Raw genomic sequence first — 24,676 nt, forward strand, 5'->3', positions numbered from 1 at the left:
ATAGAATCCAACTGGATTTTATTTGACACGGAACACAATAGGACTGCAGGAATAGCAAACTGAAAAGACAAAGCAGAAAAGACCCAGTTCCATCTAACTTACAATTAAGTAACAGGAGGGCAAGTCATTAAATGAATAACAAAACAGTTGAGCTTGATGGAGAATATTTTTTTTCTAGTGCCCATACTTTTGGAATTCCCACTCTCTGTTGTCCAGCGGACACACCTGCCGTGTTTTGAGCCAGCGAGAGATGCAGTGGAAGTGAAAAGCATGATTACAGACTCCCCATGCAACGGTGCACTCTTCAGAAGTGGCAGATGCCTGGTTCGCCTGACATTCTATGCAAAGGTCCATAACGTGGTTCCTGCAGATGGCACAGTTATCAGCCACAATGTCCCAGGCCCAGAGGGCTACTGCCTTCCACTTTTTCACTTCAAAGCGCTTCTTGCCCCGCAGCTGTTGGTGCCGCTCGGGTATCCGCATCCATCGCTGCCGCCGTTTTGGAAACACACGGTCTCTTCCCATTCACTCTTACTCAACTGCAGGGCAGATGTTCTTATGTAGCCACTGTACACGTGAACAAACTGAGGCTGAATGAGACTAAGCCATGTCTCAAAGTCACCAGCAAGAAATGGAGGAGCTGGAACTAATTTTGCTCTGATTTTAAATCTTCCCATTTTTCTAGAATCAAGAAAATGTGAGCGCTCAGGAATATTTTCACATTTTAAACTTTATTCAACACCAATGACAGGAGTATTTTCTTTTTTTAAATAATATTTTTATTTATTTTAGAGGGGGAGGGAGAGGAAGAGAGAGATAGAAACATCAATGATGAGAGAGAATCATTGATCGGCTGCCTTCTGCACGTCCCTCACTAGGGATCGAGCCCGAAACCCGGCATGTACCCTGACCAAGAATCAAACCTGTGACCTCGTGGTTCATAGGCTGATGCTCAACCACTGAGCCACACCGGTCGAGCTGGAGTACTTCTTACGAGTTATTGTAGGTTCCTTAACTGCCTTCTAACTCATCAAGGAAAATCAAATTATATCTTCTAGACTTTGCTTTAGGTATATTTTATTGTTTTCTGACTTTTTTGAAAAGTGGTGGCCTGTGGATAGTGAATTCAGTTTTTAATAACAGCACCATTTGCATGTTTAGAGACTCTGTTATCCTTTACACTAGCATCTTAGAATTTTCCCTACCACACTATGAAGTTAACTAAAATACATTTTCTCATGCATTTGAGATAAAAGGAGGTTTACTATTTCAACCAGCCCCTTAACTGGGGGCTGGAGGGGAAAACCCTTTGGAAGCCATAGCAGGGAATGTAAAACTGAATTGTTTGGGCAAAACAATCACTACAAAACTATCATTATCTATTAAAGTGATAGGGGGAAGGGCATGTAATAAGAATAGGCCCACAGGTGTTTACGATTATTCACCTTACTACCTATAGGTAAGAGGTTTTCTTACAGACCCTGGGAACTGGAGGACGTGCTGCAAGGAGAAAAGCAGGGCTTTACAAAGATGAGAGACACCTCTAAGCCCAGGTGAGCCCATGGCTCAGAAAAGAAAATACATCTTGAGAACAAACCAAGAACAGCACAAGCTTTGATTTGGTTGCTGTGCCTGGACCCTGACCCCCTTGGGGACTGCGCCTCAGGAATGCTGACCATCCTCGGGTCCTGGAACCGGCTGAGCGGGGGTCTTAGCATCAGAGAGAACTAGCAGGAGAGGTCAGAGCAGAGCTTCCAGGGTGACCTCGCTCTCCCATGCTGCCGGCAGTATTGGAATAAACATACATGACTCAACCCTGCCTCTGCTCAATGTGGCTCAAGTAGCGACAGGTGGCCTGGGACCCGTTCTGTCCGGTATCAGAAGCACTGTGCTCCCTGCCTGAAAGTTGTCCCCAAATATCAGGATAAAACGAAGAAAGGTCTTTTTGAGAGGAATCCATGTTTCTGCCCAGTAAATACTGAGTGCAGAACAATAGTTCACTGCAAACCATTGTTTGCTTTCATGGGGCTGGAATGACCAGGGTGCCCACTGGATCAGAATGGCACGGTCGATGAATAATTCTGCCGGGAGAGAATAGACATGGAGAACAAACCCATAACTAGACAAGAAGAGAAGTGAGCAAACCACGCCTTCTGCTCTACACAGTCTTCCTCCCGATTCTGCCGATCTGATCTCACTCACAGTGACCCGTGAGGAAACAGAACACACGATGATCACATCACATTCAGATGTGCAGGAGTTAGTGCGGACTTGTTTCCCAATCCAGCTCCTCCCCCAGCCACACCACAGTTGCCGCCATTCCGTCTCACTTAGGCGGGCGTCTGAACAGCTGCAAACCTTCCCGCAAAGGCCTGCACGCATTCCTAGGCAAACACGCCAAAGGGGTGATTTAAAGGAGCCTGAGTCTGCACTCCCAGGAAGGTGCCGGTTCCTTTCTGTCACTTCATCTGTCCTGAACCCTGCCCCTGGCTCTGTCGCAGGATCCCGCGTCCTGTGACCGACCACGCAGAGCCACCAGGAAGTGAGGAGAGGAAAGGCGCCCTCCCGCCTCCGATCCCCCCGGTTCTGCTGCCGCCAACCGCAGAGTCACCGCTCACCACGCGCGGGCGCTTGCCGTCGCCGCCGCCTCCGGATTCCAGAGGCAGAGAGCCCGGGCGCAGAGCAGACATGGACGTGAACCTCGCCCCGCTCCGAGCCTGGGACGACTTCTTCCCAGGCTCCGACCGCTTCGCCCGGCCGGACTTCAGGGACATTTCCAAATGGAACAACCGCGTGGTGAGCAACCTGCTCTACTACCAGACCAACTACCTGGTGGTGGCTGCCATGATGATTTCAGTGGTGGGGTAAGTGGGTCCGCTCGCGGCACTGACGGGGCAGCTCGCGGGGGCGGGCGGGGCCAGGCGGGAGCCAGGACTTCTCTCCCGGCCCCGATTCTCAGCCTGTGGGTCGCGATCCCTTTGGCGGTCCAACGACCCTTTCCCAGGGGTCGCCTAAGACCATCCTGCATATCATATTTACATTACGATTCATAACAGTAGCAACAATACAGTTATGAAGTAGCAACGAAAATAATTTTATGGTTGGGTCACAACATGAGGAACTGTATTTGAAGGGCCAGGAGGTTGAGAACCACTGGATTGGGGTCTTGCTGGGCGACAGTGTTAGCCCCGGCTCTTTTAAGGCACGAGAGGAGAGGCCCGCTGGTGTGAGCCCGGTCCTGCCCCGTGGTGACAAGTTTTGGGAAAGGACACCGGGGGGAGAGAGGGGGCGCCGCGCCGTGGACGTGTCTGCGGGCCTGCGCGCTGCTGCGAAAGCGGCACTCGGGGCGCGGGGAGGGGGTGGGGGTGCGGGTGGGGGTTGCTCCCTGAGGTCGCGTCGCCCAGCGCGGGGTGACGGCCGACCTCCCTGCCTGCAGGAATGGGGTCCCCTTCCCGGTGTCCACTTGCAGCCCGAGGTCTGGACGGAGGCCTGTCCGGCACCTGACCCTGGAGGTGCTCAGAGCCACATGCAGTGCCACACCCGCACCCCCGGCGCCGCTGGAAACCTCCTTCCGCGGAGCTTCTCCCTCCGCCGGCTGCGGGGTGGGTGGCCTCCTGGCTCCGCGGACCCTGTGCGGTCCTCAGACCCGAAGGGTCCCTGGCCGCGAGGAGAGCCTGGCTTTCGGGGCGAACGCAGAGGGAGAGCAAGCCGGCTGGGGAGGGAGATCCAGACCCGGGTGGGAAGGGCGACGGCTGGCTTCTGCTCTTTGACTTACTGGGTCACGCCTCCAGCACAGCGAGACCAGCAGAGGGGGTTCTGGCCCAGGGCAGGGCGTGGTGCGGAAGCTGCGGGACCAGGCAGCGCCGAGGAGCGAGCCCACCATTTCTGGGTGTGGCTCCGAGCAGTCCCCCGATGCAGGAGCGAACGCTCGTTTGTGGGGTTCGGTGGACAGTGACCTGGGTGCTCGTGTGTGGCCGAAGGAGCTGCGCTCTGAGAATGGCTTGGGGAGTGGAGGGCAGGCTCCCAGCCAAGGCCGAGTCAGAGTTAGTTGGGGTAGAGCAGGCCTGAGGCAGCTGCCCACGTCTCTATGCTAGAGGCTTATTTCCTAGAACACTAAAAACGCTTTAAAAAACAAAATAAACAGTAAGGAGGATTGTATCTGTGGTGTTGATTTTGTTTGTTTTTGTAAAGAAGCGAGCAAGGCATCTTATCTGGTGATCTAGTTATGGGTTTTTGTTGTTTGTTTTGATGTGGGGCAAGGCTTGACACAGACCAAGCAAATGTAACAGTACCGCCCTCCCAAAGCAAAAACAAAAACCAAAACCAAACCATTGCTTTTCAAAGAGACGTACTGCCCAGAGGGACACCGGGGCAGCCTGGCTGGAGTTCCTTTTTACTGGGAGGCAGGGTCCTTCCTTGACTAAAGTTCGCTCCCTCCCTGGGGAGCCAGCTCACTAACTCAGACGGTTTGAGGGTTTGCCTTTCTCATTCCCTTTTCAAATGGGCGATGTTGGTTGGCAGTGAAATTTTTGAAGGTAAAAAATAGCTGTTTATTTTTTATTATTCTTATTTTTTAAAACTTAGAAAATATATAGGCTGTAAGCTGTTTTGAAAACTGTACAAAATGTGAGATTTCCTTTGTAGCCCAGTAAAAACTTAATGTATGACCTTCAACTGTTTTCTTTATGTCTACAAACATACACAGCCTGTAGTTTTTCCCACAGATTGCCCTTTTCTTTCTTTCTAATCTATAATAATAAAAGTGTGATATGCTAATTAGACCAGATGTCCTTCTTGACGAAGGACAGGCTGCGAGGGAAGCCTGGATCCCTGGTGCCTGCCGGCAACCGGAGAGAAGCCCAATTCCCGGGGGCCAGAGGGAAGCCGGTGCCGGCAGCTGGGGGAAGAAAGGCCTACTCTTGCACGAATTTTGTGCATCAGGCCTCTAGTCTATCATAAAGTAATTTACCTGCATTCCCTCATACAACCCAATGAGATGAGATATTACTGTTACTGTACTATTAAACTTGAGGCTCCAAGAGCTTAAATGACTTGCTCAAAGTCTCAGCCCAGAGTTGTGCTCTTAGCTACTGTGCCATCTTCCTGTGAGTCATGAGGTTTAGAATTATAGTCTCTTAAAGCTGGAAGAAACCAGATATCTTCAGGGTCAGGGAGCTAAGTTGATTCTGGAACATTTCTCCTGCAGAGAACTCTCTTGATGAAGTCAGTCGGTGGGTGGGGCCAGAGCAGTGCCGGAGGCTGTGATCTGGATCCTCTGCTTGACATCCTGGGAGAGTTGTATGAAAATGTGGCCTGTCTGCTCCCTGGGGAAAGGACCTTCCCAGGGTGTCCTTCCAGGTTCCATCCCTGCTGGGAGGAAGGCTCCAGGGCATTGTGGGAGGGTGCTAGGCTCCGCTCTGAATGCTCTTGTGTTGAAACCCACTTGAATGAGGATAGAGAGGGCCTGCTCTTCAATTTTGCAGGAAGGGGGAGGGAAGACTAAGAGGATGTCATCTAGCTCCAAAAACACTGGAAAGGACTGCCTATACCAAGGTAAAGTGAAGAGGGATTAGGGCCTGATCAGACAGGGCCTGGTATCCGTGTTTACAGATGTGTCTTCATCCTAAAAGCATGGTTTACCAGCCACATGACTTCCCCTCACTAGGTCTCCTATGCCTGTTAGGTTAACTCTAAGTCTCTTAACTAATAGCTTGTTGAAGACAGTTGTCAGACCTTCTGAGTCTTCAAGTAGTGTAAGGTGGTGTGTGAGAGTTTAGGCACCAGAGCCAGATTAAGAACATCTTGAATCCCAACTGCCAGTCGGTAGCCATGTGACCCTGGGCAGGTCACTTGAACCACCCTGTGCCTCAGCATCCTCCTCTGTGAAGTGAGGCTAATTGCAGACCTGCCTCACAGGGGCTTCTCTGAGGATTACCGGAGTTAATGTAGGCAAGTCTAGAACAGTGGCTCTGAGTTTTTGGTCCACAAATGTTACTTCTTTGTTTTGTTTTGTTTTGTTTTGTTTTGTTTTGTGTTTCTTAATCCTCACTTGAGGATATTTTTCCATTGAATTTTAGAGAGAGTGGAAGGGAGGGGGAGAGACAGAGAGAGAGAAACATTGGTGTGAGAGAGACACATTGATTGGTTGCCTCCCGTATGCAGCCCAACCAGGGCCGGAAATCGGGCCTTGACTGGAATGGAACCTGGGACCCTTCAGTCCACAGGCCGACACTCTATTCACTGAGCCAAACTGGCTAGAGCTACAAATGTTACTTCTTAATTTTATCATTGTTGGTGTTATCATGGAGATTACTGAGAAATAAAGACAGCATCTTTATCCCAGCAGCTCTCTCCATCCAAACTCTAGTCCCCATCTTACTCACCTCCTCCTGCTTCTCCCACAAGACTCAACTTTGGTACCATTCTGTGAAGAAATATGTGTTCTCCCTCACTCCCTGTGTGAGTTGGGCCCCTCACCTTTGCCTGTATCTTTCCTGGCTTTTAAGGTGCCTCCACTCTTGGACTGTGGACTTCTGGAGGCCAGAGACTATGGGTTTTATTTGTGACTATTATTTTTTCTTGTTATTGTAGTTATCTTTACTTTTAGTCTCTGTATCTCTGAGACCTACTATACAGCGGATGCTTAGTTGGTGAGTGCACGGAGTAAATAATGAGTAAGGCCTCCACATGATCACAGGGTCACTTTTAACCTCCTTAATGGAACAAATTATGAAACACATGGCAGCATGCCGGTTCATAACAACAACATGCCCTGCAGTGATCCTAACTGGCTCATTGCTGACAACACTTGCTACCTATTGGTGAGGACGACTATCCTGTAAAACTCAATTTAAAAAAGGTTGTAATTCAGACGAACTCACGCTGCCCTGGTCGTCTTTTGGTGGACTGCTCTCCTGCAGGTTTCTGAGCCTCGGTGCTGTTGGATTTGGCTCGCGGGGCTCTCTGTTGGGCTGTCGTAGGGTGCTGAGCGGCATCCCTGCTCTCGGCTCACTGGGTGTCAGTAGCACCCCCACCTCCCCTTAGGCTGTGGCAATCAGGTGGGTCTCCAGACATTGCCCGTGTCCCCTGGGGAGCAAAATCCCCCCTGACTGAGAACTCTGCTGCCCTGCCAAGGAAATGGTGATGATTCTTTGTGGTGGGCTGTTTCTGTTTCCCGCGACCCGCACGGGAAAACGACAGGTTCTTGAGACGAGGAGCTGGGGATTAAGAAATTAAAGAAAGACCAAGACGCAGAAATAGATTTTAAGCTGGGGCCAGGTGGGCGCCATCCTCTCTGATGGAGAGGCGGCAAAAGCGGCTGAGTCACACAGCAGGTTTATTTTAAAGGCCTAGATTTCCATATCTAGTTCCGCCCCTGCCTGATTAACATGTCCAGCCTTATTGGGGAAGCATGTTCCCAGGGCGTGGCTGCCTATGCTCTGAGTTCAGCTGACAATAATAAGAAAATGCCTAGGTGCCTCCCAGGCGGCCCTCTACAATTCTTCAACATCACCACTGAAGGCAAGTGGCTCCCTAACAAGTTACAGAAAGAGTTCTGGGCAATTACAGAGGGAAGCATTTTGACTTAGCTCCTGGCTTTTCACATATACGAATGGAGTGTATTTGAGCTTTACATAGCTTCGGTCATTTTCCTTAATTTATTAAATTGGTATGCTGTCATTCTCCATCTGCCTAGGACTCCGTGGTCGGCAAACTGCGGCTCTCGAGCCACATGCGGCTCTTTGGCCCCTTGAGTGTGGCTCTTCCTAAGCCTTAGGAGTACCCTAATTAAGTTAATAACACTGTACCTACCTATATAGTTTAAGTTTAAAAAATTTGGCTCTCAAAAGAAATTTCAACCGTTGTACTGTTGATATTTGGCTCTGTTGACTAATGAGTTTGCCGACCACTGGCCTAGGAGACTCTACTAGCTCCACAGTCTCGTTCTTTTTGATTTATTTTTTAACAGAATTCTGGCATTTGCTTTTATTAGCTTTCTGATGAAAAGTTCACTTTCTCTTGGGTTCTGCTGTTATAAAATAGGAATTAGATGGCTTCAAACAAAGCTCATCAAGGCCTCGCAAATGCCAACACTGAAGTGTTAGGTGTTGTTATTCTAGTAAATCCCAGGTTACAGGCATATTTAAAATTCTCACACCTTGGTTGTTCTTTAGGCAGAAGTAGTAGATGGAAACTTCAGTGGTTTTGTCATAATTGCAACTTGTGTTTCCTACTTTGCTTCCCTTGAAGACTTGAGTTTCCTTTTGAGATTCAGGTGTCACTTCAGAAGAGACTGAATGACATAAAGGAAAAACATGAACCACGAGCTGGGGAATGTGTGTGTTGCTGAAAATGGCCTTGTGTCCTTTAAATCCAGAAGGAATGATGTCTGAGATGAAGAGGACATGGCTTATCTTCTCCATCCTTGTCAGGAGACAGCTCAGCACTAGATACTCTTTTGAGCACACATGCGGCGATACAGTCTATGTCTCTATTTTTAAAGTGAAAAGCGAAGGCAACATCTAACAGCACTTGCAATGGAAGTGCTAAGCATGCGAGGCATTCCAGTTGTGAACAGGAATGTCCATGTGCTTAATAGAATGTCAAAAGCTGCGAGCCGGAGAACTCTACCGGGAACTGCATCTTCCAATCTGGGAGCTTGTGAGAAACGCAGAATCTCAGGCCCCAGACCTACTGGGGCAGAACCTGCTTTCTAACAAGACTCTCATGACTCACAGGCACGTGAAAATGTAAGAAGTGTAAGTCTGGTCTGGTTCAAAAGAAACACTGAGAACATTTAAATAACTATACCTATGTGCCCAGGTGTCTCCTTCAGAGATTCTAAATATATACTTTTTGACTGGATCCAGGCATCCGTAGTCTTATCTGAACTCCCCAAGTTATTCTGGTGTACACCACCAAGTTGAAGTTGAGAGCTACTGATCCCAACCCACTCCCCAGCATTCACAAATGTAAACGCTTGAGGTCACGTGGCTAATCGGAACCAAAGCTGCTAATAGCAGCTGCTTTTATTGATATCAAGTGAAATGCTTTTCCCATTTAATCATATTGCAAATATCCTAAAGCTCCTAATTAACCAGTTCCTCCTGAATAGTTACTTGATTTTCACAACATCTGTATTTTTGCAAGTCTTTTTTTTTTTTTAATGTTTTCATTGATTTTTAAAGACAGAGGGAAGGAGAGGGAGAGAAAAACATTGATCGGCTGCCTCCTGCATGCCCCCTACTGGGGATCAAGCCCGCAACCTGGGCATGTGCCCTGACTGGGAATAAACCTGGAACCTCTTGGGGCATAGGACTATGCTCAACCACTGAGCCGCGCAGGCCAGGACTATTTGCAAGTCTTATTCTCACAAATTCCGCCCTGCGAGCAGAAATATATTTTGTGGTGTATCAGAAGATCAACCACACAGAGTTTCAAACGCTGCGCCTCCAATTAGAAAGGCACATTTATGCTCAATTGCATATATTCACGCCTTCCCTTTAAGAAAGCACAGTGCAGCTGATCAATGAAAAAGCCCATTATTTTCATAGAAAGTATGTCATCACCTTGTGGCCTGTTACCAGGGTGAAAACTAGAGTTACCCCTTTATGCTTTCAGTTGCTTGAAATGTAAAGGACTTCTGGAGGGTTGGTAATTCTATTTGAAAAGAGCATTCTATAATCTTTTCAGAATGAGTGTGGTCCCATAAAATGATCTAGGACTATGGCTCCCAGCATCTGGTATTAAGAAGTGGTTTGGTTATTTGTACCTTTCAATGCCACAGGAATGAATACCACGTTTCCAGTTAGCAGAGGAAGAAAGCAATAAGAGAGCCTTGGGATGCTTAGGGTAGGAATGTATTAAAACGTTTGCATATGAAATTTATTGCAGCCTGTTCATGCTAACACGTAGTGGAAATGGTTTTGAGATTAATCAGCTTCAACACCAATTCTATGATATTACTCTTATTTGTATTGCTTCATTCTTTTACTCCACAAAGTGTGTAAGCCTTACCAACTGCTCAGACACTCTGCCAGGAGATGCCGTGGAGAAGGAACAGCTGTGCTTCCTGCCTTCGCTGTATTTAGAATCTCGAGGGGCAGCTGGACAACACTGAGCACGTACGAATTCATCACTGTACAAGTACAGGCAAAGCAAGCATTCAGAAGCACCCACCTATGCAAACATGCATGGATTCCAGGCTGCCTTACTTTATTTCCTCTGTACATTATGATTCTAAATTCCCAAATTCTCAGATGTTGAGAATGGGAGAGGCATTTAGTATGTGGACAGGCAAAAGGGGTATTCAATTTTATTCATCCTTCCCCTTCTACTCGGTTCAAGAAATACTTTACTGTCTGGCCGGTGTGGTTCAGTGGTTGAGCCTCGACCTATGAACCAGGAGGCTACTGTTCGATTCCTGGTTAGGGCACATCCCCGAGTTGTGGGCTCGATCCCCAGTAGGGGGCGTGCAGGAGGCAGCCAATCAATGATTCTCTCCCATCATTGATGTTTCTATCTCTCTCTCCCTCTCTTCCTCTTTGAAATCAATAACAAAAAATATTTATAAACAAAAAAGAGATCTTTTACTAAGCACTTACTTTGTGCCAGAAACCATGTGAGCCCTGAGGATACAGGCAGGAATACAAGTCCACCCAGCCTTCCGGAGTCCTCCCAGGATTCCTCTTCCTGTCCTCGCAGAACCCGCATGCTGGTGAGGCAGAGCCCGAAGGCTTGCCTGTCTTCCCCAGTGCATTACATGTTTCTTCTGATCACAGGATTTTAAGAAGTCTATACACACTCAATACAATTTTGACCTCAAATAATTTGCAAAATGTGTCATCTAGTAAGGATTGACTTTGGCTAAATCATCTTCTGACACTATGTAACCTTGTTCTTCGTGACATCTCTCCACACACACTTTTTTTTTACTGTCCCCTGCCACTGTCAGCCAGTTGATAGTTTCTATCCATTTGCTTCCCTAGGGACTAACAGTGGTTCCGGGTAAGTGTGCAAAATAAGTGAGCATGTGTTGGGTTTTTCAGAGGGCAAAAGCTCTCACCTTATTAGAGGACGAGATCTCTGTGCAGGAACTCCAATTGTGAGAGATAAACTTGACCTATCCATTTAACACCACATGGAGTAGCACTGTTGGAAATTTCTTATTATTCTGCTTTTGGACAGATGAATTCTGCTCTTTATCACTCAGCTTCAGAATATTCACCCATAACATCATCCCCTGTCTCTTGCAGTGGGTGTGGTTTTTGTTTCAGGGAACACTCTCATGCCCGTGATCTGAAACAAAACCTGCGGCGCTTCTCCGCTCTGTAGGCATTGACCACAGATGTGTAAGGGTCCCGGCCCTCTGTCCCCGGAGCATACGCGGGCCCACCCAGAAGGCAGAAAGCCATCTGAGGTGGAAAACGGGGGCTCTCGTTCTCCTGATCCTACTTCATGTCCTCACGCAGCTGCCCCTCGGCTCCTCGGAAGGGAGAGCAGCGTGGGGCGTTTGTGGGCGGCCAATAGGCAGGAAACGCTCACACGAAGGGAATGTATGTGTCACTGGGCTCTTCAGCATTTGGCCAACCCCTGGCCTCGCTCCCACTCGGTAAGAATGTGCCGTGTGACAATTTAATTGATTCTACTAAAAGCAGTCAGAAAAAACAGTTTATAAACGAGTATCTTCCCACTTCAGTTCTAAAGCGTGATTTGTTGTGAGAGTGAACATTGGTTCCTTGTTGTTGAAGGCACATACGTGAGGCTTCATTATCCATTCTCTCTACCTCTGTGTTTGTTAGATATTTGCCATAATAAAAAGTTCCTAAAGGGTTTGTTGCAGTCTAATCCGAGCCTTGTAACTGCCGGTTATTGGAAGCTGCCTGCGGAGGGGAGTAGGAGATAGGTGACGTCTAACACTGATCCCACCTGCTGTATGTTAGAAATCAAACAAGCAATTCGCTGGATACGTGCAAAAAACAAAACAAAACAAAAAAAATGGAGGTTCATAAGGTGTCTTGCTATGACTTTTAGCATGCCAGTGGCTGCCAGTTACCAAGGGTGCAATGCATTTCAACAGACAGCGCGTATGCAGTGAACACACGGGACTTCCCAGGTCACTCGTGGGGAAATCTCCCGGCAGATCACTGTGACGAAAGAGACAGGCTCTCGTCTTGTCTTAACTGCTCTGGCCACTGGGCCCAGGAGAGACTGCTCACATTCCTCAAACTGGCTTGTGTATTTACATTTATACTTTACAGTAGAAATAGTTCTTGCCGGGACGGAAGCCGTGTTAAACCAACGTTGCCCTGGCCAGTGTGGCTCAGTTGGTTGGAGCATCGTCCGGTAAACCGAAAGGTTTCAGGTTCAGTGCCCTGTCAGGGCTCATACTGGAGGAGACTGGGGATCGATGTTTCTCTTTCACATCGACTTTCTCAAGTTTCTCCCCCCCCCTCCTTTCTCTCTCTCTCTAAAAAAAAATCGATAAGCATATCCTCAGGTGAGGATTGAAAAAGAAAACACTCTGCCTGGCCCCACTTCTTAAAAAGAAAAGAAAGAAACGCAGGCACCACAGAAGGCTGTGGGTTCTGGGAGGTGTCAGAGTCAGAGGGGCCCAGACAGACAGGTCTGCGTCTCCTCTGGCCCCGCCTGCACGAGTGACAGCACTTCCAAACCCCACGATCAGACCGTCATTATTGCTGACATCTGCATGGGAGTTTAGGTGATTTTTCTTACTTTTGCTTTTTTATTTGTTTTTTTCATCACCGCTCAGTGAAGGCACAAAGACAGGGACTGTTTCTCCAGTTAGTGTTCGATGAAATAACAGTGATTTCTCTAAGATAAAACTCATGTCAGTTCATCTGTGGCCATAGAAAGCGGCTGGGCTTATTTCAATAACATGAAAATATGCTAGATTCTCACTTAGCTTTTTTCTTTCTTTCAGCAAATACTTATTGAATACGTGTTCTGTGCTCGGTGCTGGGGAGAAAATGTCACGGTGCCTGCCCTTATGGAGCCCGATCTGCAGTGGGAGACAAAGTACTCATCCAGTCCTCACGCAGATCAACGCACCTGCCAGGTGCCAGTGCTGGGGAGAAGACAGATGGTGCTCTGACCCGGTCAGACAGACTGAGAAAAAGCCGATTAAGTGGAGAGGTGTAGGTGGGAGGGTGTCAGGTGGAGAACAGCTGTGCAAGGCCGGCAAGGCCAGAGGCAGGGTGAGCTCTGGAAACAGTTAGAAGCCCCAGCGGATGGGGTGCAGAAGCAGGAGGAGGTGGTCTGTGAACGCGGGTGCCAGAGCGGCCGCTGGCCTGGGGCTCCCTCCTGCTGTGTGAGGAGCACCCTGACCTGCTGCTGGCAGATGCAGCCTCAGCCAAATGGAGCCTTGGCCAGCACAGCGTGGCCTGGATTTCAGGCTCCTCTTCCTCCCCGAGCCGAGTCTCCTGTTGGGGGTACAACTACACAACGGTGTCAGTGTCAGTGTCAGTGGCCGTGGCCTTGGCCATGGAGGCAGGCGGGCCGGACTCTGCAGGGCCTGGTAGATGTGGGAAGAGTTCTGTTCTTATTCTGAAAGCAATGAGAAGCAAGAAAATGGAGGGGTGGCTTCCTATTTGCCACAATCCCTCTGGCTGTTGAGGGCTGTGAAAACACGTTAGCAATTTAGGGAAGTTCACTGTGAGTGTTGTTCCCCCCTTTCTTGGTGAGTCAGGCTTCCTCAGGAACCAAACTGCAAATATAGCTTTTTGGGTTAGAACATTGTGATTCAGTATAAAAGCTGCTTCTACTGCTCAGGAAAGATTTCGCTGCCTCTTTGCTTCTTGGCGTTGCAGCCTGAAAGAAGTGACTAAACATGCCCTTGAATCGATCTGAGGGTCTCTGTTTCAGTAACTTGTGTTGCCGACTCTGCAATGGGTGGTCTGGGGACACATTGATTAATTTGTCTGTTCCTTAGCTTGCTTTTATTTTATGTAGAATGAGGTGAGTTTTCAAGGTCAAGATTTTCCCCTTCAGCAGCTGTGCTGGCACTATGGCTACAGTTAGCAGAATCACATTGCGTGTTTAAGGCATGTGTCCACACCTAGTAATAGCTGCCTTCCTTCAGAGGGAATGAGAATGCTAGGGACTTCCCAGAATGATCCTTATCCCAACTAGAAGAATGGGGTTTCTCAGGATGGGGGGCGGGGGCTGGTTGCGAGATTTCTAGGCTGGTTAACAACACAGAATGGCTTATATTGTGAGTTGCTGTCACAATTACATCAACTGGCACCTTTTTTCTCCCCTGTGAATATATTTCTTCACTTCTCTGGGCCTCAGCTTATTCAGCTGTGTAATGGGACTAAAATGGTTCCTCTTTGAAGATTTTGTTCTGCTTTTGATTTGTGAAACTAGTACTGTTTCCACCAAGGACAGAAAATCCACGCCCTCTCCCTCCCTCTCTGCTGTTCTCCCTTCCTTCCTCCCTCCCTCCCTCTGGCTGGTGTGTGCACTTGCTCTAAGTGGTGTGCATTTCACCATTTCTTAGAATGGAATTGCCTGTGATCCAAATAAAGCAGGAAGTCATGTCTGCTCTGAGTAATTTTGTTCATTTTTTCCAGCTTAGAAACTTGGTTACTTTCTAGTTATAGATTGTGACTGGGCGTGTTGTAAACTCCAATCAGTTCTATCTGTTTGCTCTGTCCCTTCCCCTTGAACATGAGCAACGGGAACAGGTGAAGAGCAAATCTGGAATGGCTTGAGTCCGGCCTGGATTGTTCATTGTTCTTTTGTCCTTGGCTTTATTTAGACATTCAACCCCGATGGCTACTTTACTTGTCCAGAGGAAAATAAAAAAGCTTGGCATGCATTTTATTACATGCTCACTTCATGAATTATTTCAATAGGTTTTCTAGAAAGAACTAGGTAGGAGACCTTTGACACTTTGCTGTCAACCAGTCATCTTCGGTTTACGTTTTATGCCAAGGACCTCCTGAAACTTGAACCTCCACTCTAGTTCTTTGCGATAACGTTGGTCTTTTCTTTACAGCTCAGAAACATCTGGGTGAGTTCTAGGTCCACGTCAAGGCTACGTAAAAGGGTTTGTTTCTTTCAGGTACCTTTTCTCACTTTCATTTGTTCGCTTTTAAATATCAATTTTTAAAATATTTAAGTAATACTTGGCTATTGAGAAAAACATGAAAATAGAAATAAGCAAGTGGAAATAAACGAGCCATGATCCTACTACCCACTATAACTGCTGTAGTCTTCAGTGTAATTTCTCTCAGATTCCTGTTGGCGTTAGGATGAGATCTATTGACCCATGAGCATCTCTGGGCCTCTCCATTGAGTCTCCCCACCGCCTGCTGAAGAGGATTTTGCTTTTGCCCTGTCCAATTCTTTTCTTCCTGAGGCCTATAAGGAAATGTGTGTCTTTCTCAGACCAATTACCAGGTTAAGTCAGGAGGTATGGTAAAATCACATAAAATTTTAAAAAGAAAAGAAATGAAAAAAGTACAGAGAGACTAGTTAGATCCAGGTAGTAACTGGAGAGGAGGACAGACAGACCAGCACAGGGGCTGGATGCTGGGGAAGCTTGGGGGCAGGAGCCAAGGATGGGGTGAGAGAAGGGACGCCTCACTGTGCATAGGAGTGGAAATTGCATTCAGATCACTAATGACATGAACGCAATTCATGTTGTATTAGCTGTGCCACGCCTGGGTGTGGAGCTGGGAACAGCTGCTTTTATATTTTTGTATTTTCTTTTTTTATATGTTCACTGGAGGCCCGGTGCACAAAAATTTGTGCACTCAGCGGGGTGGGGGGGGGGGGGGTTGCTCAGCCCAGCCTGCGCCCATTCACAGTCCAGGACCCCTTGGGGGATGTCCACCTGTCGACTTAGGCCCACTCCCTGGGGGATCAGGCCTAAGCTTGCAGTCAGACATCTTTCTGGCAGCCAGGGAGCCCTCGGGGGATGTCCAACTAAAGGCTTAGGCCCCCAAGGGATCAGATCTAAACCTTTAGTTGGACATTCTTAGTGCTGCCACGGAGGTGGGAGAGGCTCCTGCCACCACCTCTGTGCTGGCCAGCCATGAGCCAGCTTCTGGCTGAGTGGCACTCCCCATATGGAAGTGCACTGACCACCAGGGGGCAGCTCCTGCATTGAGCGTCTGCCCCCTGGTGGCCAGTGCGCATCATAGCAACCGGTCATTCTGCTGTTCAGTCAATGTGCATATTAGCCTTTTATTATTATTATATAGGATGTCCCTATTTCCCCCCTTTTGCCCCCTCTACCCAGCTCTTGCCCCCCACTTCTCTCTGGCCATCACCATACTGTTGTCTGTGTCCATGGGTTGTGCATATATTTTCTTTGGGGCTGGGCTGCTTCCCTGCCCAGGGTCTTAAGAGCATTTTTTTTTTTTTTTTACAAATGAACACAGTGAGGAGTCACGCACACCTTTTTTTTTTTTTTTTTTAACTTTTTAACATGAGGCACAAAAAAAGATTCTCTTCGCGTGCGCTGTTTTACAGCTACAGGCTGAGGGGAGAATGGCTTCCAGGCAGCAGCCTCGAGGCAGTCACGGCCCCCACCACCTGGGACGGAGGAAGGGGAGGCTGCAAAACGGCCTCGTCCGAGCTCAGACGGACGCCTGCTCCAGGGGCTGCCCTGGACGTTCCCTGTGCCTACGGCCTGAAAGCGGGCTGAGCCCTCGAGGGAACCGTCTGCCCCAAGCCTTCCGTCTTTTCAGGGCTAAAGTCTCACTCTTCCTATCCACCAAGTGTAGCAGCCGCTTAAAATCTAAGGGGTGACCCCAGAACCAAACCTCATCTGTGCCATGAACGTGAGGCCTGGCTGCCCAGGGGGTGGGCATGACTTTAACAGCCAAGATGAGGGGAAGGGAATAAACTACGTGCGACTACAACATCTGAAGTAATATTTACATTTGAAAACCTGGGCCGGGAAGCTTGGAACAGCCTCACGGCTGGGCGACCTGCCCTTTTCCTTCACTTGCCTGAAGCCGCACCTCCTCTACCTCTCGCTCCTCTCCTGCCCCTCGAATCCTGAGGGGAACACTTGGCCTCAGCACCGGTCTCTCCGGACATAGCGCTGCCCTGCTCTGAGCCACGCCCACTGTCCGTACACAAACATGGTGCCACCTTGTGCTTAGCCACACCCCCTGCCTTTCCGTACAGAAAATGGTGCCTCCCACCTTGGGCTTAAGCCTCCAGGTGAAGAGCTGCCTCCCGCTTCCTGACACGGGGGCGAGCAGCCCCGCCCTCTGGGTCTCCTTCTGGGGCTGGGGCTGCGCCGCCGCCCGGGCACCAGATCGCGTCCCCAGGCGGCGACACAGCCCGGCCTCTGGCTCCGCCTCTGGGTCTTCTCCGATCTCTGGTGATCGGTGATCTGAGAAGCTGGGCGTGGCAGGGAAGAGGCGGATGTCCTGGCCCGGGGCATCCCTGGGGGCCGCCTTTGCCCTGCCACCCGGCTCTTGGCTGCCACCTGGGTTTCCGATCACCGTCAACGGCAGGCGGCTTCTTCTGTCCTTCCCCTTTCGCCTCCCAGCATTTCGCCTATGTATGCAAATTAACCGCAATCTTTGTTGGCAGTTAATTTGCATATCACCCTGATTAGCCAATGGGAAGTGTATCGAAGGTACGGTCAATTACCCTTTTTGTCTTTTATTAGATAGGATATTATTTCTGATCACAAAATAATATACTAATTATAATAATTTCTGCTTCTGAGCTGTATAACAAATATGATAAATCTACCTAACAGAGAGACTGTGTTCCAGTTGATTTTACCCACACAATATATTGTTAATATCTTCCATATTATTAATTATACTTCAACTTTTAAAAAACTGCTGTATATACCACCATCTAATAAATTTTGGTCCCTATAGGTTATTTCTAAAAGTTTTTAATCATAAATACCACTCATGTTACAACTCAATCTTTGCATTTCTTTTTATTTCCTTAGACTCTATTCTAGGGAGGGATTTAAGTATTTGCAAAAGTTTTGAATGAAATGAACAATTTATTATTGTAGGGTTTAATTTTAAATTAAGTTCCACTGTTTAATTCCATGCCTTTTAATAGAATAACTTGTTAAAGCATTTTGACATTGATTATATCCTTGATTTCACCCATTAAGGTATGCAATACGTTCACTCCTATTTGAAACTATTTAAAATAGCTTTTGTGTTTTAAGAGGTAGAATCAGAGCTAAAGTTGAAAGGGATTTTAAAAGAAGTTTCTTAGTTATCCTACATATGAATCCCAGCATGAATATGAAACCTCCTCTGTTTCAGAGGGAGTAAGCTGTTGGCCTCACCTGTCGTTATCCTGTCTTCCCCGTCCCTCACTGTCCCTCATGGTGACATCCAGAGCATGATGAAAACACAGTGACCCTCTTTGTCCTTCCCAAGTAAAATGCTCGTTAGCCTCTTGTGAGGGTAAAATGCTAGTAAATTATGTACTTGTTGACCACAACTGTCTTGTTAAGGGTTTTGTATGCACAGTGGGGTGGGGTGGAGGTGGGGTGCAGTGTCATGTTTGCTTGTGAAATACTTGGTCTAAATTTCCTCTGCACAGTGTGTTCTCCCATTATCAACAGTAGTGTAACCTTTGACTCATGGACCAGTGAATCTGCGAGCTCTGTATTTGGAAATTCCAGTTGGTAACCCATCTCTCAGTGATGCTCGGGCCCTTTTAAAGAACTACAATGGACTCTCTATGCCAGGAATCATAAACTCAAATGCCTCCATGGCTGGGCTAGTCATGTAAGAGATGATGCAGGCCAATTATTAGATAAACGATGAGTAATGCCAGCTCACTGGGGCCTCTGTGTCCGAGATGCCAGGAGTAGTGGTGGAGACTGGGGCAAGAGGGAGATGTTTGTTCTCTCTGAGCAGGAAGGCAATTCCAGCCCTTGACATGTGGGAAAGTGGACCTGGTCTTGTTAGATTTTCATGTTTCCACGAGAAGCAAGAAATCCCAAGTTTTATGGACTTTTTAAACTCTTTGGGACTTGAGTAAAAGTTTTTTTTGTGTTATTTTATGACGTGAAAACTTTGTCTTTTTCTTTTCTTTTTTTTATTGTCTACAGTTTTACATATGTCTCCTTTTTCCCCAATTGACACCTCCCCCCCACCCCCAGTCATTCCCACTGTGGGGAAGCCCCCGCTGCCCCAGTGTCTGTGTCCATTGGTTATGATAATAGGCATGCATACAAGTCCTTTGGTTGCTCTCTAACCTCCCCCGCTCCCCTACCAGTTGTCTCTGGATCTATTCTTGTTCATCAAATTATGTTGATCATTATATCCCACATATGAGTGAGATCATGTGATATTTATCTTTCTCCAACTGGCTTATTTCGCTTAGCATAATGCTCTCCAGTTCCATCCATGCTGTTGCAAATGGTAAAAGTTCCTTCTTTTTTATTGCGACATAGTATTCCATTGTGTAGATGTACCACAGTTTTTTAATCCACTCATCTGCTGATGGGCATTTAGGCTGTTTCCAAATCTTAGCTATTGTAAATTGTGCTGCTATGAACATAGGGGTGCATATATCCTTTCTGATTGGTGTTTCTGGTTTCTTGGGATATAGTCCTAGAAGTGGGATTACTGGGTCAAATGGAGTTCCATTCTCAACTTTTTGAGGAAACTCCATACTGTTCTCCACAGTGGCTACACCAGTCTGCATTCCCACCAGCAGTGCACGAGGGTTCCTTTTTCTCCACATCCTCTCCAGCACTTGTCGTTTGTTGATTTATTGATGATAGCCATTCTGACAGGTGTGAGATGGTATCTCATTATAGTTTTGATTTGCATCTATCAGATGATTAGTGACTTTGACATGTTTTCATATGTCTCTGGGCCTTCTGTATATCTTCTTTTGAAAAGTGTCTATTTAGATCCTTTGCCCATTTTTTGATTGGGTCGATTATCTTCCTATTGTTAAGTTGTATGAGTTCTCTATAAATTTTGGAGATTAAACCCTTATCGGAAATATCACTGGCAAATATGTTCTCCCATGCAGTGGGCTTTCTTGTTGTTTTGTTGATGGTTTCTTTTGCTGTGCAGAAGCTTTTTATTTTAATGTAGTCCCATTTGTTTATTTTCTCCTTAGTCTCCCTTGCCCTAGGAGCTGTGTCTGTAAAGATATTGCTACAACATATGTCTGCAATTTTGCTGCCTATGGAGTCTTGTAGGATTTTTATGGTTTCCCATCTTACATTCAAGTCCTTTAGCCATTTTGAGTTTGTTTTTGTGTATGGTGTTAAATTGTTGTCTAGTTTCTTTTTTTGCATGTATCTGTCCAATTTTCCCAATACCATTTGTTAAAGAGACTGTTTTGACTCCATTGTATGCTCTTGTCTCCTTTGTCAAATATTAATTGAGACTAGTGGCTTGGGTTGATTTCTGGGTTCTCTGTTCTGTTCCATTGATCTATATGTCTGTTCTTGTGCCAGTACCAGGCAGTTTTGAGAACTGTGGCTTGGTAATATAGCTTGATATCTGGTATTGTGATCCCTCCAACTTTGTTTTTCTTTGTTGGGATAGCTGTGGCTATTCGGGGTCTTTTTTTAGAGTAAAAGTTTTTTTAATGCACTGTACATTTCAAACACAAATTTGACTGTAGACTAGATCTGGCCCATGGAGGCTATTGTGTGACCTCTATGCCAGCGGCCGCCAACCTTTTGGACCTCACGGACCACCAGTGGTCTGCGGACCACCTGTTGGCGACCACTGCTCTATGCTACAATCGCCTATCATGGCCATTTTTATAAGGATTTAAGTAAGCCCTCAGAAAATACAATTTCATGTGTACTAGAGCCCAAAGAATGAACGCTAAACACAGCCCCTCCAAAGAAGGGGGTCTTCTAAGTTTGACAAATCTTTTAAAACTGTGGGCCTCTAAGGAGATGAACTGACGAGTCTGGTGGGAGTTAAACTGCCTAGGTGTGAATCTTACCTCCACTGTTTTCTTACCTCTGCACCTAATTTTCTTCTTTTGAGAAATGACTGAGTGGTATCTGCTTTATCCGGTTCTAAGGATTAAATGAAGCAATTCAGATAAAATACTTAGTAAATGCTACACACTTGTTTCGACTCCTCCCCATCCTCATCTTCCTCTTCCTGCTGCTGCCACTGCTGACCCAGCCTCCCTTTTTTCTCTCGTTCCAGGTTCCTGAGCCCCTTCAACATGATCCTTGGGGGGGTCGTGGTGGTGCTCGTGTTCACAGGATTTGTGTGGGCCGCCCACAATAAAGACGTCCTCCGCCGGATGAAGAAGCGGTACCCCACGACCTTTGTCATGGTGGTCATGGTGGCGAGCTACTTCCTCATCTCCATGTTTGGGGGGGTCATGGTCTTCGTGTTCGGCATCACTTTCCCTTTGCTGTGTAAGTGAGCCAGAACTGACTTTTCTTACATCGTAAAAAACGTGGGAGGGATTGTTCAGTGGGGATTACATAACCTGTTTCTTTTGTTAATTTAAATTATTTATTGTTGAACATCATAACCTGTATTACATCATAACCTGTTTCTTACGTGCGTTGGCATGTCTCCAAAATTATCAGAATTTCTGAAATAGCAGATCCAGGCCTGTAGTACATTAATTCTACAAATATGTACTGGGTACCTGCTCAGTGCCAGACCTCTTCTGGGGACACAACAGTAAACAAAAGAAATACAACTCCCCAGCCACGGCAGGCAGGGGCCCAGCGACACTGGGCTGCAGATCTGCCTGGGAGGGGTCTGCTGTCAGCCTTCACGCCACTCACACAGTCCTCACTCAGGAGTGAATGTGTGTCCTTGGGAAGCAACTAACTCTCTGCTGCCCGGGAGATCATGAGGCAGCGCTTTGAGCTGCCCACGGGAAATTTCTCTCCGAGTGCACTTTCTCAAATAAGTTTTCTCTAGCAAGAGAAAAAAAGATCATTATTGGTGTCAAAAGTTTTATAAGCCTATAGAAATAGTTGGCCCAGAAATAGATACCAAGTGCTCCGGTTCTGGTGAGGAGTAGATAGTTTGTAAGTTGTTTTTGTTTGTTTATTTTTTTTTTTTAACTGAGATTCCAGGCACATGAAGCCTGAAATAGAGAATATATCAAATTCAGTTTCATTGGCAGAAATCTGATTAAAATTCTAGTGTATTAAGTGACAGGAACATCCCTTTAACTTTTAATAGCATTTCACATGTGCATTATTCCATTAAGTACAGGAACATCCCTTTAACTTTTAATAGCATTTCACATGTGCATTATTCCATCAAGTAAAATCAATTGGTGTTGTGTTAGATTAAGAATATTTATAGATGAATCCCCCACAATATTTGACAAAATACTTAAACCAACAAATTCCGACTTTTTGAAATATTCTTCAAGCTTTCCTTATGTCCTAGAGGCTGGGTCAGTATTTCAATGATTCTGCTTAGACCAGGGGTGGGCAAACTTTTTGACTCGAGGGCCACAATGGGTTCTTAAACTGGACTGGAGGGCCGGAAAAAAAGCATGGATGGAGTGTTTGTGTGAACTAATATAAATTCAAAGTAAACATCATTACATAAAAGGGTACGGTCTTTTTTTTTTTTAGTTTTATTCATTTCAAATGGGCCGTAGTTTGCCCATGGCTGGCTTAGACACACAGCTTGTTAACTTGAGCACCTTTCACCTCAGAGCCTGAGACAGGCAGTGTAATGAGAGTTATCATAGGTAGGGAGTCAAAGGTCTTGATTTCTATTCCTACACCTGCTGGAAACCAGCCATGTGATTTGGGTCAGGTATACGATATGGGCTGTAGTTCACACATTCTATAAACTACAGGAAATTAGACAAGATAAGTGGTTCCCAAACTTCGATGATTATGAGAATCACCCAGGATGCTTTATAAAAATATAAAATTTCCAACCATATTTTTAAAAAATATATTTTTATTGATTTCAGAGAGGAAGGGAGAGGGAGAGAGAATCACTGATCAGCTGCTCCTACATGCTCCACACTGGGGATTGAGCCTGCAACCCAGGCATGTGCCGTGACCTCCTGGATCATAGGTCGATGCTCAACCACTAAGGCAGGCTAGTCGGGCAAATCTGTTTCTTAATAAACAAACTTTGGTAATTCTCAATGATGAAGCAAATTTGGGGAACATGAGGTACATTAAATCTATAAAGCTGTCACCTCAGGAGGTTGGGCATCCGTGCAACCGAAAGGTTATGGGCTCTATCCCGTTAGGGGCGTGCAGGAGGCAGCCCATCAATGTTATGCTCTCACATGGTGTTTCTCTCTTCTCCCTTCCTCTCTCTAAAAATCAATAAGCTATTTTTAAAAATCTACAGAACTGTTAGTTTTGGTCTATAAATCTATGTCTAACACTTCAGAAAACTGCCTGTTGGCTGGGCTTCACCACACATCCCTGGTCATCTCAGAGCTGAGCTTGAGTTCCTCTCTGGACACCCTGTGCGAGGCGGGCTTGGCTGTGGCTGGAGCATGTTGCCGGCTTTGAATGTCGGGATTGCAGTAGCAGCTGGAAGGTGGCGGCATCCGTGCAGGTGGGAAGAGTGTGGCTGCGGGGCCGCATCCTTCCTGCTGAAGGCAATCCCTTTCTTCGCATGGGAAGAAAACGCCCTAGAAGGCTTCTGTGCCGTCCGAGTGGCATGTGAGGGTTTGGACGGGTTAGAGAACCGGTGGAGTCCAGCTAAGGAAGGCGGGGACGGAGGGGAGGAGAGCGTGTGCTGTGGGTGGGAGGGAGGCAGCTCACGTGTCTCCATGTCTCCCCTCTCCGCAGTGATGTTCATCCATGCCTCGCTCAGGCTTCGCAACCTCAAGAACAAGCTGGAGAATAAGATGGAGGGGATCGGCCTGAAGAGGACGCCCATGGGCATCGTGCTGGACGCCCTGGAGCAGCAGGAAGAAAGCCTGGGCAAGCTCACTGACTATCTCAGCAAAGCGAAGGAGTGACCCGGCGGCCGGGCGAGGGCTGCCGCAGAGCGCCAGGTGCAGCTGCCTCGTCCAGACCCACTTTCTGTTTGTATCTTCGAGACGAGGGGGACATTCCACCCAGCAGTTGGCCCGCATGCATCTGCAGGCCAGACTGTTAACACCTCTGATGTTACAGAGACAGGGCCCAGGAACCGAAAGAAACCCCCTCCCAGTCTGTCTGAACTTTCAACTATGTTTATGAAAACTGATAGGAAATGGAGCACACTTATGTCTGTAGGAGAATAAAAGAAAATATAGGAATTGATTGTACAGCCACAATACAGTTATAGGGAAAAAAGCAACTGTAGAGTTCAAGGCAATGAGTAAATGGAAAGACTGGTCACGTAGATAATGACATGCATAGCCTGTTCAATCCCCCAGCATCCTCCAGATGTATTCCCCAGGATTATATGTGGGCTATAACTTAGTTTAGAGTTTATTGTTTTAAAATAAAAAATGATCTCTGTCACTTTGCCTCCTGTTTGACATGCAGAGGAAACTGGACAAACCAGTTGTTTATATTTTGTTTACAAATATAAAGATCGCTGTTTAGGAGAATATTTTGTCGAATTTTTGTAATTTTTGAAGTGCTAGTCATGTGTTTTTACTAGCAGGTATTTGCTGCAAACTGAATGTCATCTTCCTTAAGGCACTCACAGCTGTGTACCCTGTCTTCTTCTTTCAAAAGTAATAAACAAGTTATGTCTATATCCCA

The 24,676-nt window shown here is 46.9% G+C and overlaps 1 protein-coding gene and 1 pseudogene across 1 annotated transcript; one reads left to right on the forward strand and one right to left on the reverse strand.

The window, feature by feature from the left end:
* On the reverse strand, nucleotides 1-2,690 carry LOC102435439 (annotated as a pseudogene).
* Nucleotides 2,294-24,676, forward strand: ARL6IP5 (ADP ribosylation factor like GTPase 6 interacting protein 5). Its single transcript, XM_006093762.3, has 3 exons — nucleotides 2,294-2,864; nucleotides 21,168-21,385; nucleotides 23,768-24,676. Exons 1-3 carry the CDS (start codon nucleotides 2,689-2,691, stop codon nucleotides 23,938-23,940), a joined length of 567 nt encoding a protein of 188 aa, XP_006093824.1. The 5' UTR covers nucleotides 2,294-2,688; the 3' UTR covers nucleotides 23,941-24,676.

The sequence above is a fragment of the Myotis lucifugus genome, unplaced genomic scaffold (genome assembly GCF_000147115.1).
Source record: "Myotis lucifugus unplaced genomic scaffold, Myoluc2.0 scaffold_123, whole genome shotgun sequence".
NCBI lineage: Eukaryota > Metazoa > Chordata > Mammalia > Chiroptera > Vespertilionidae > Myotis > Myotis lucifugus.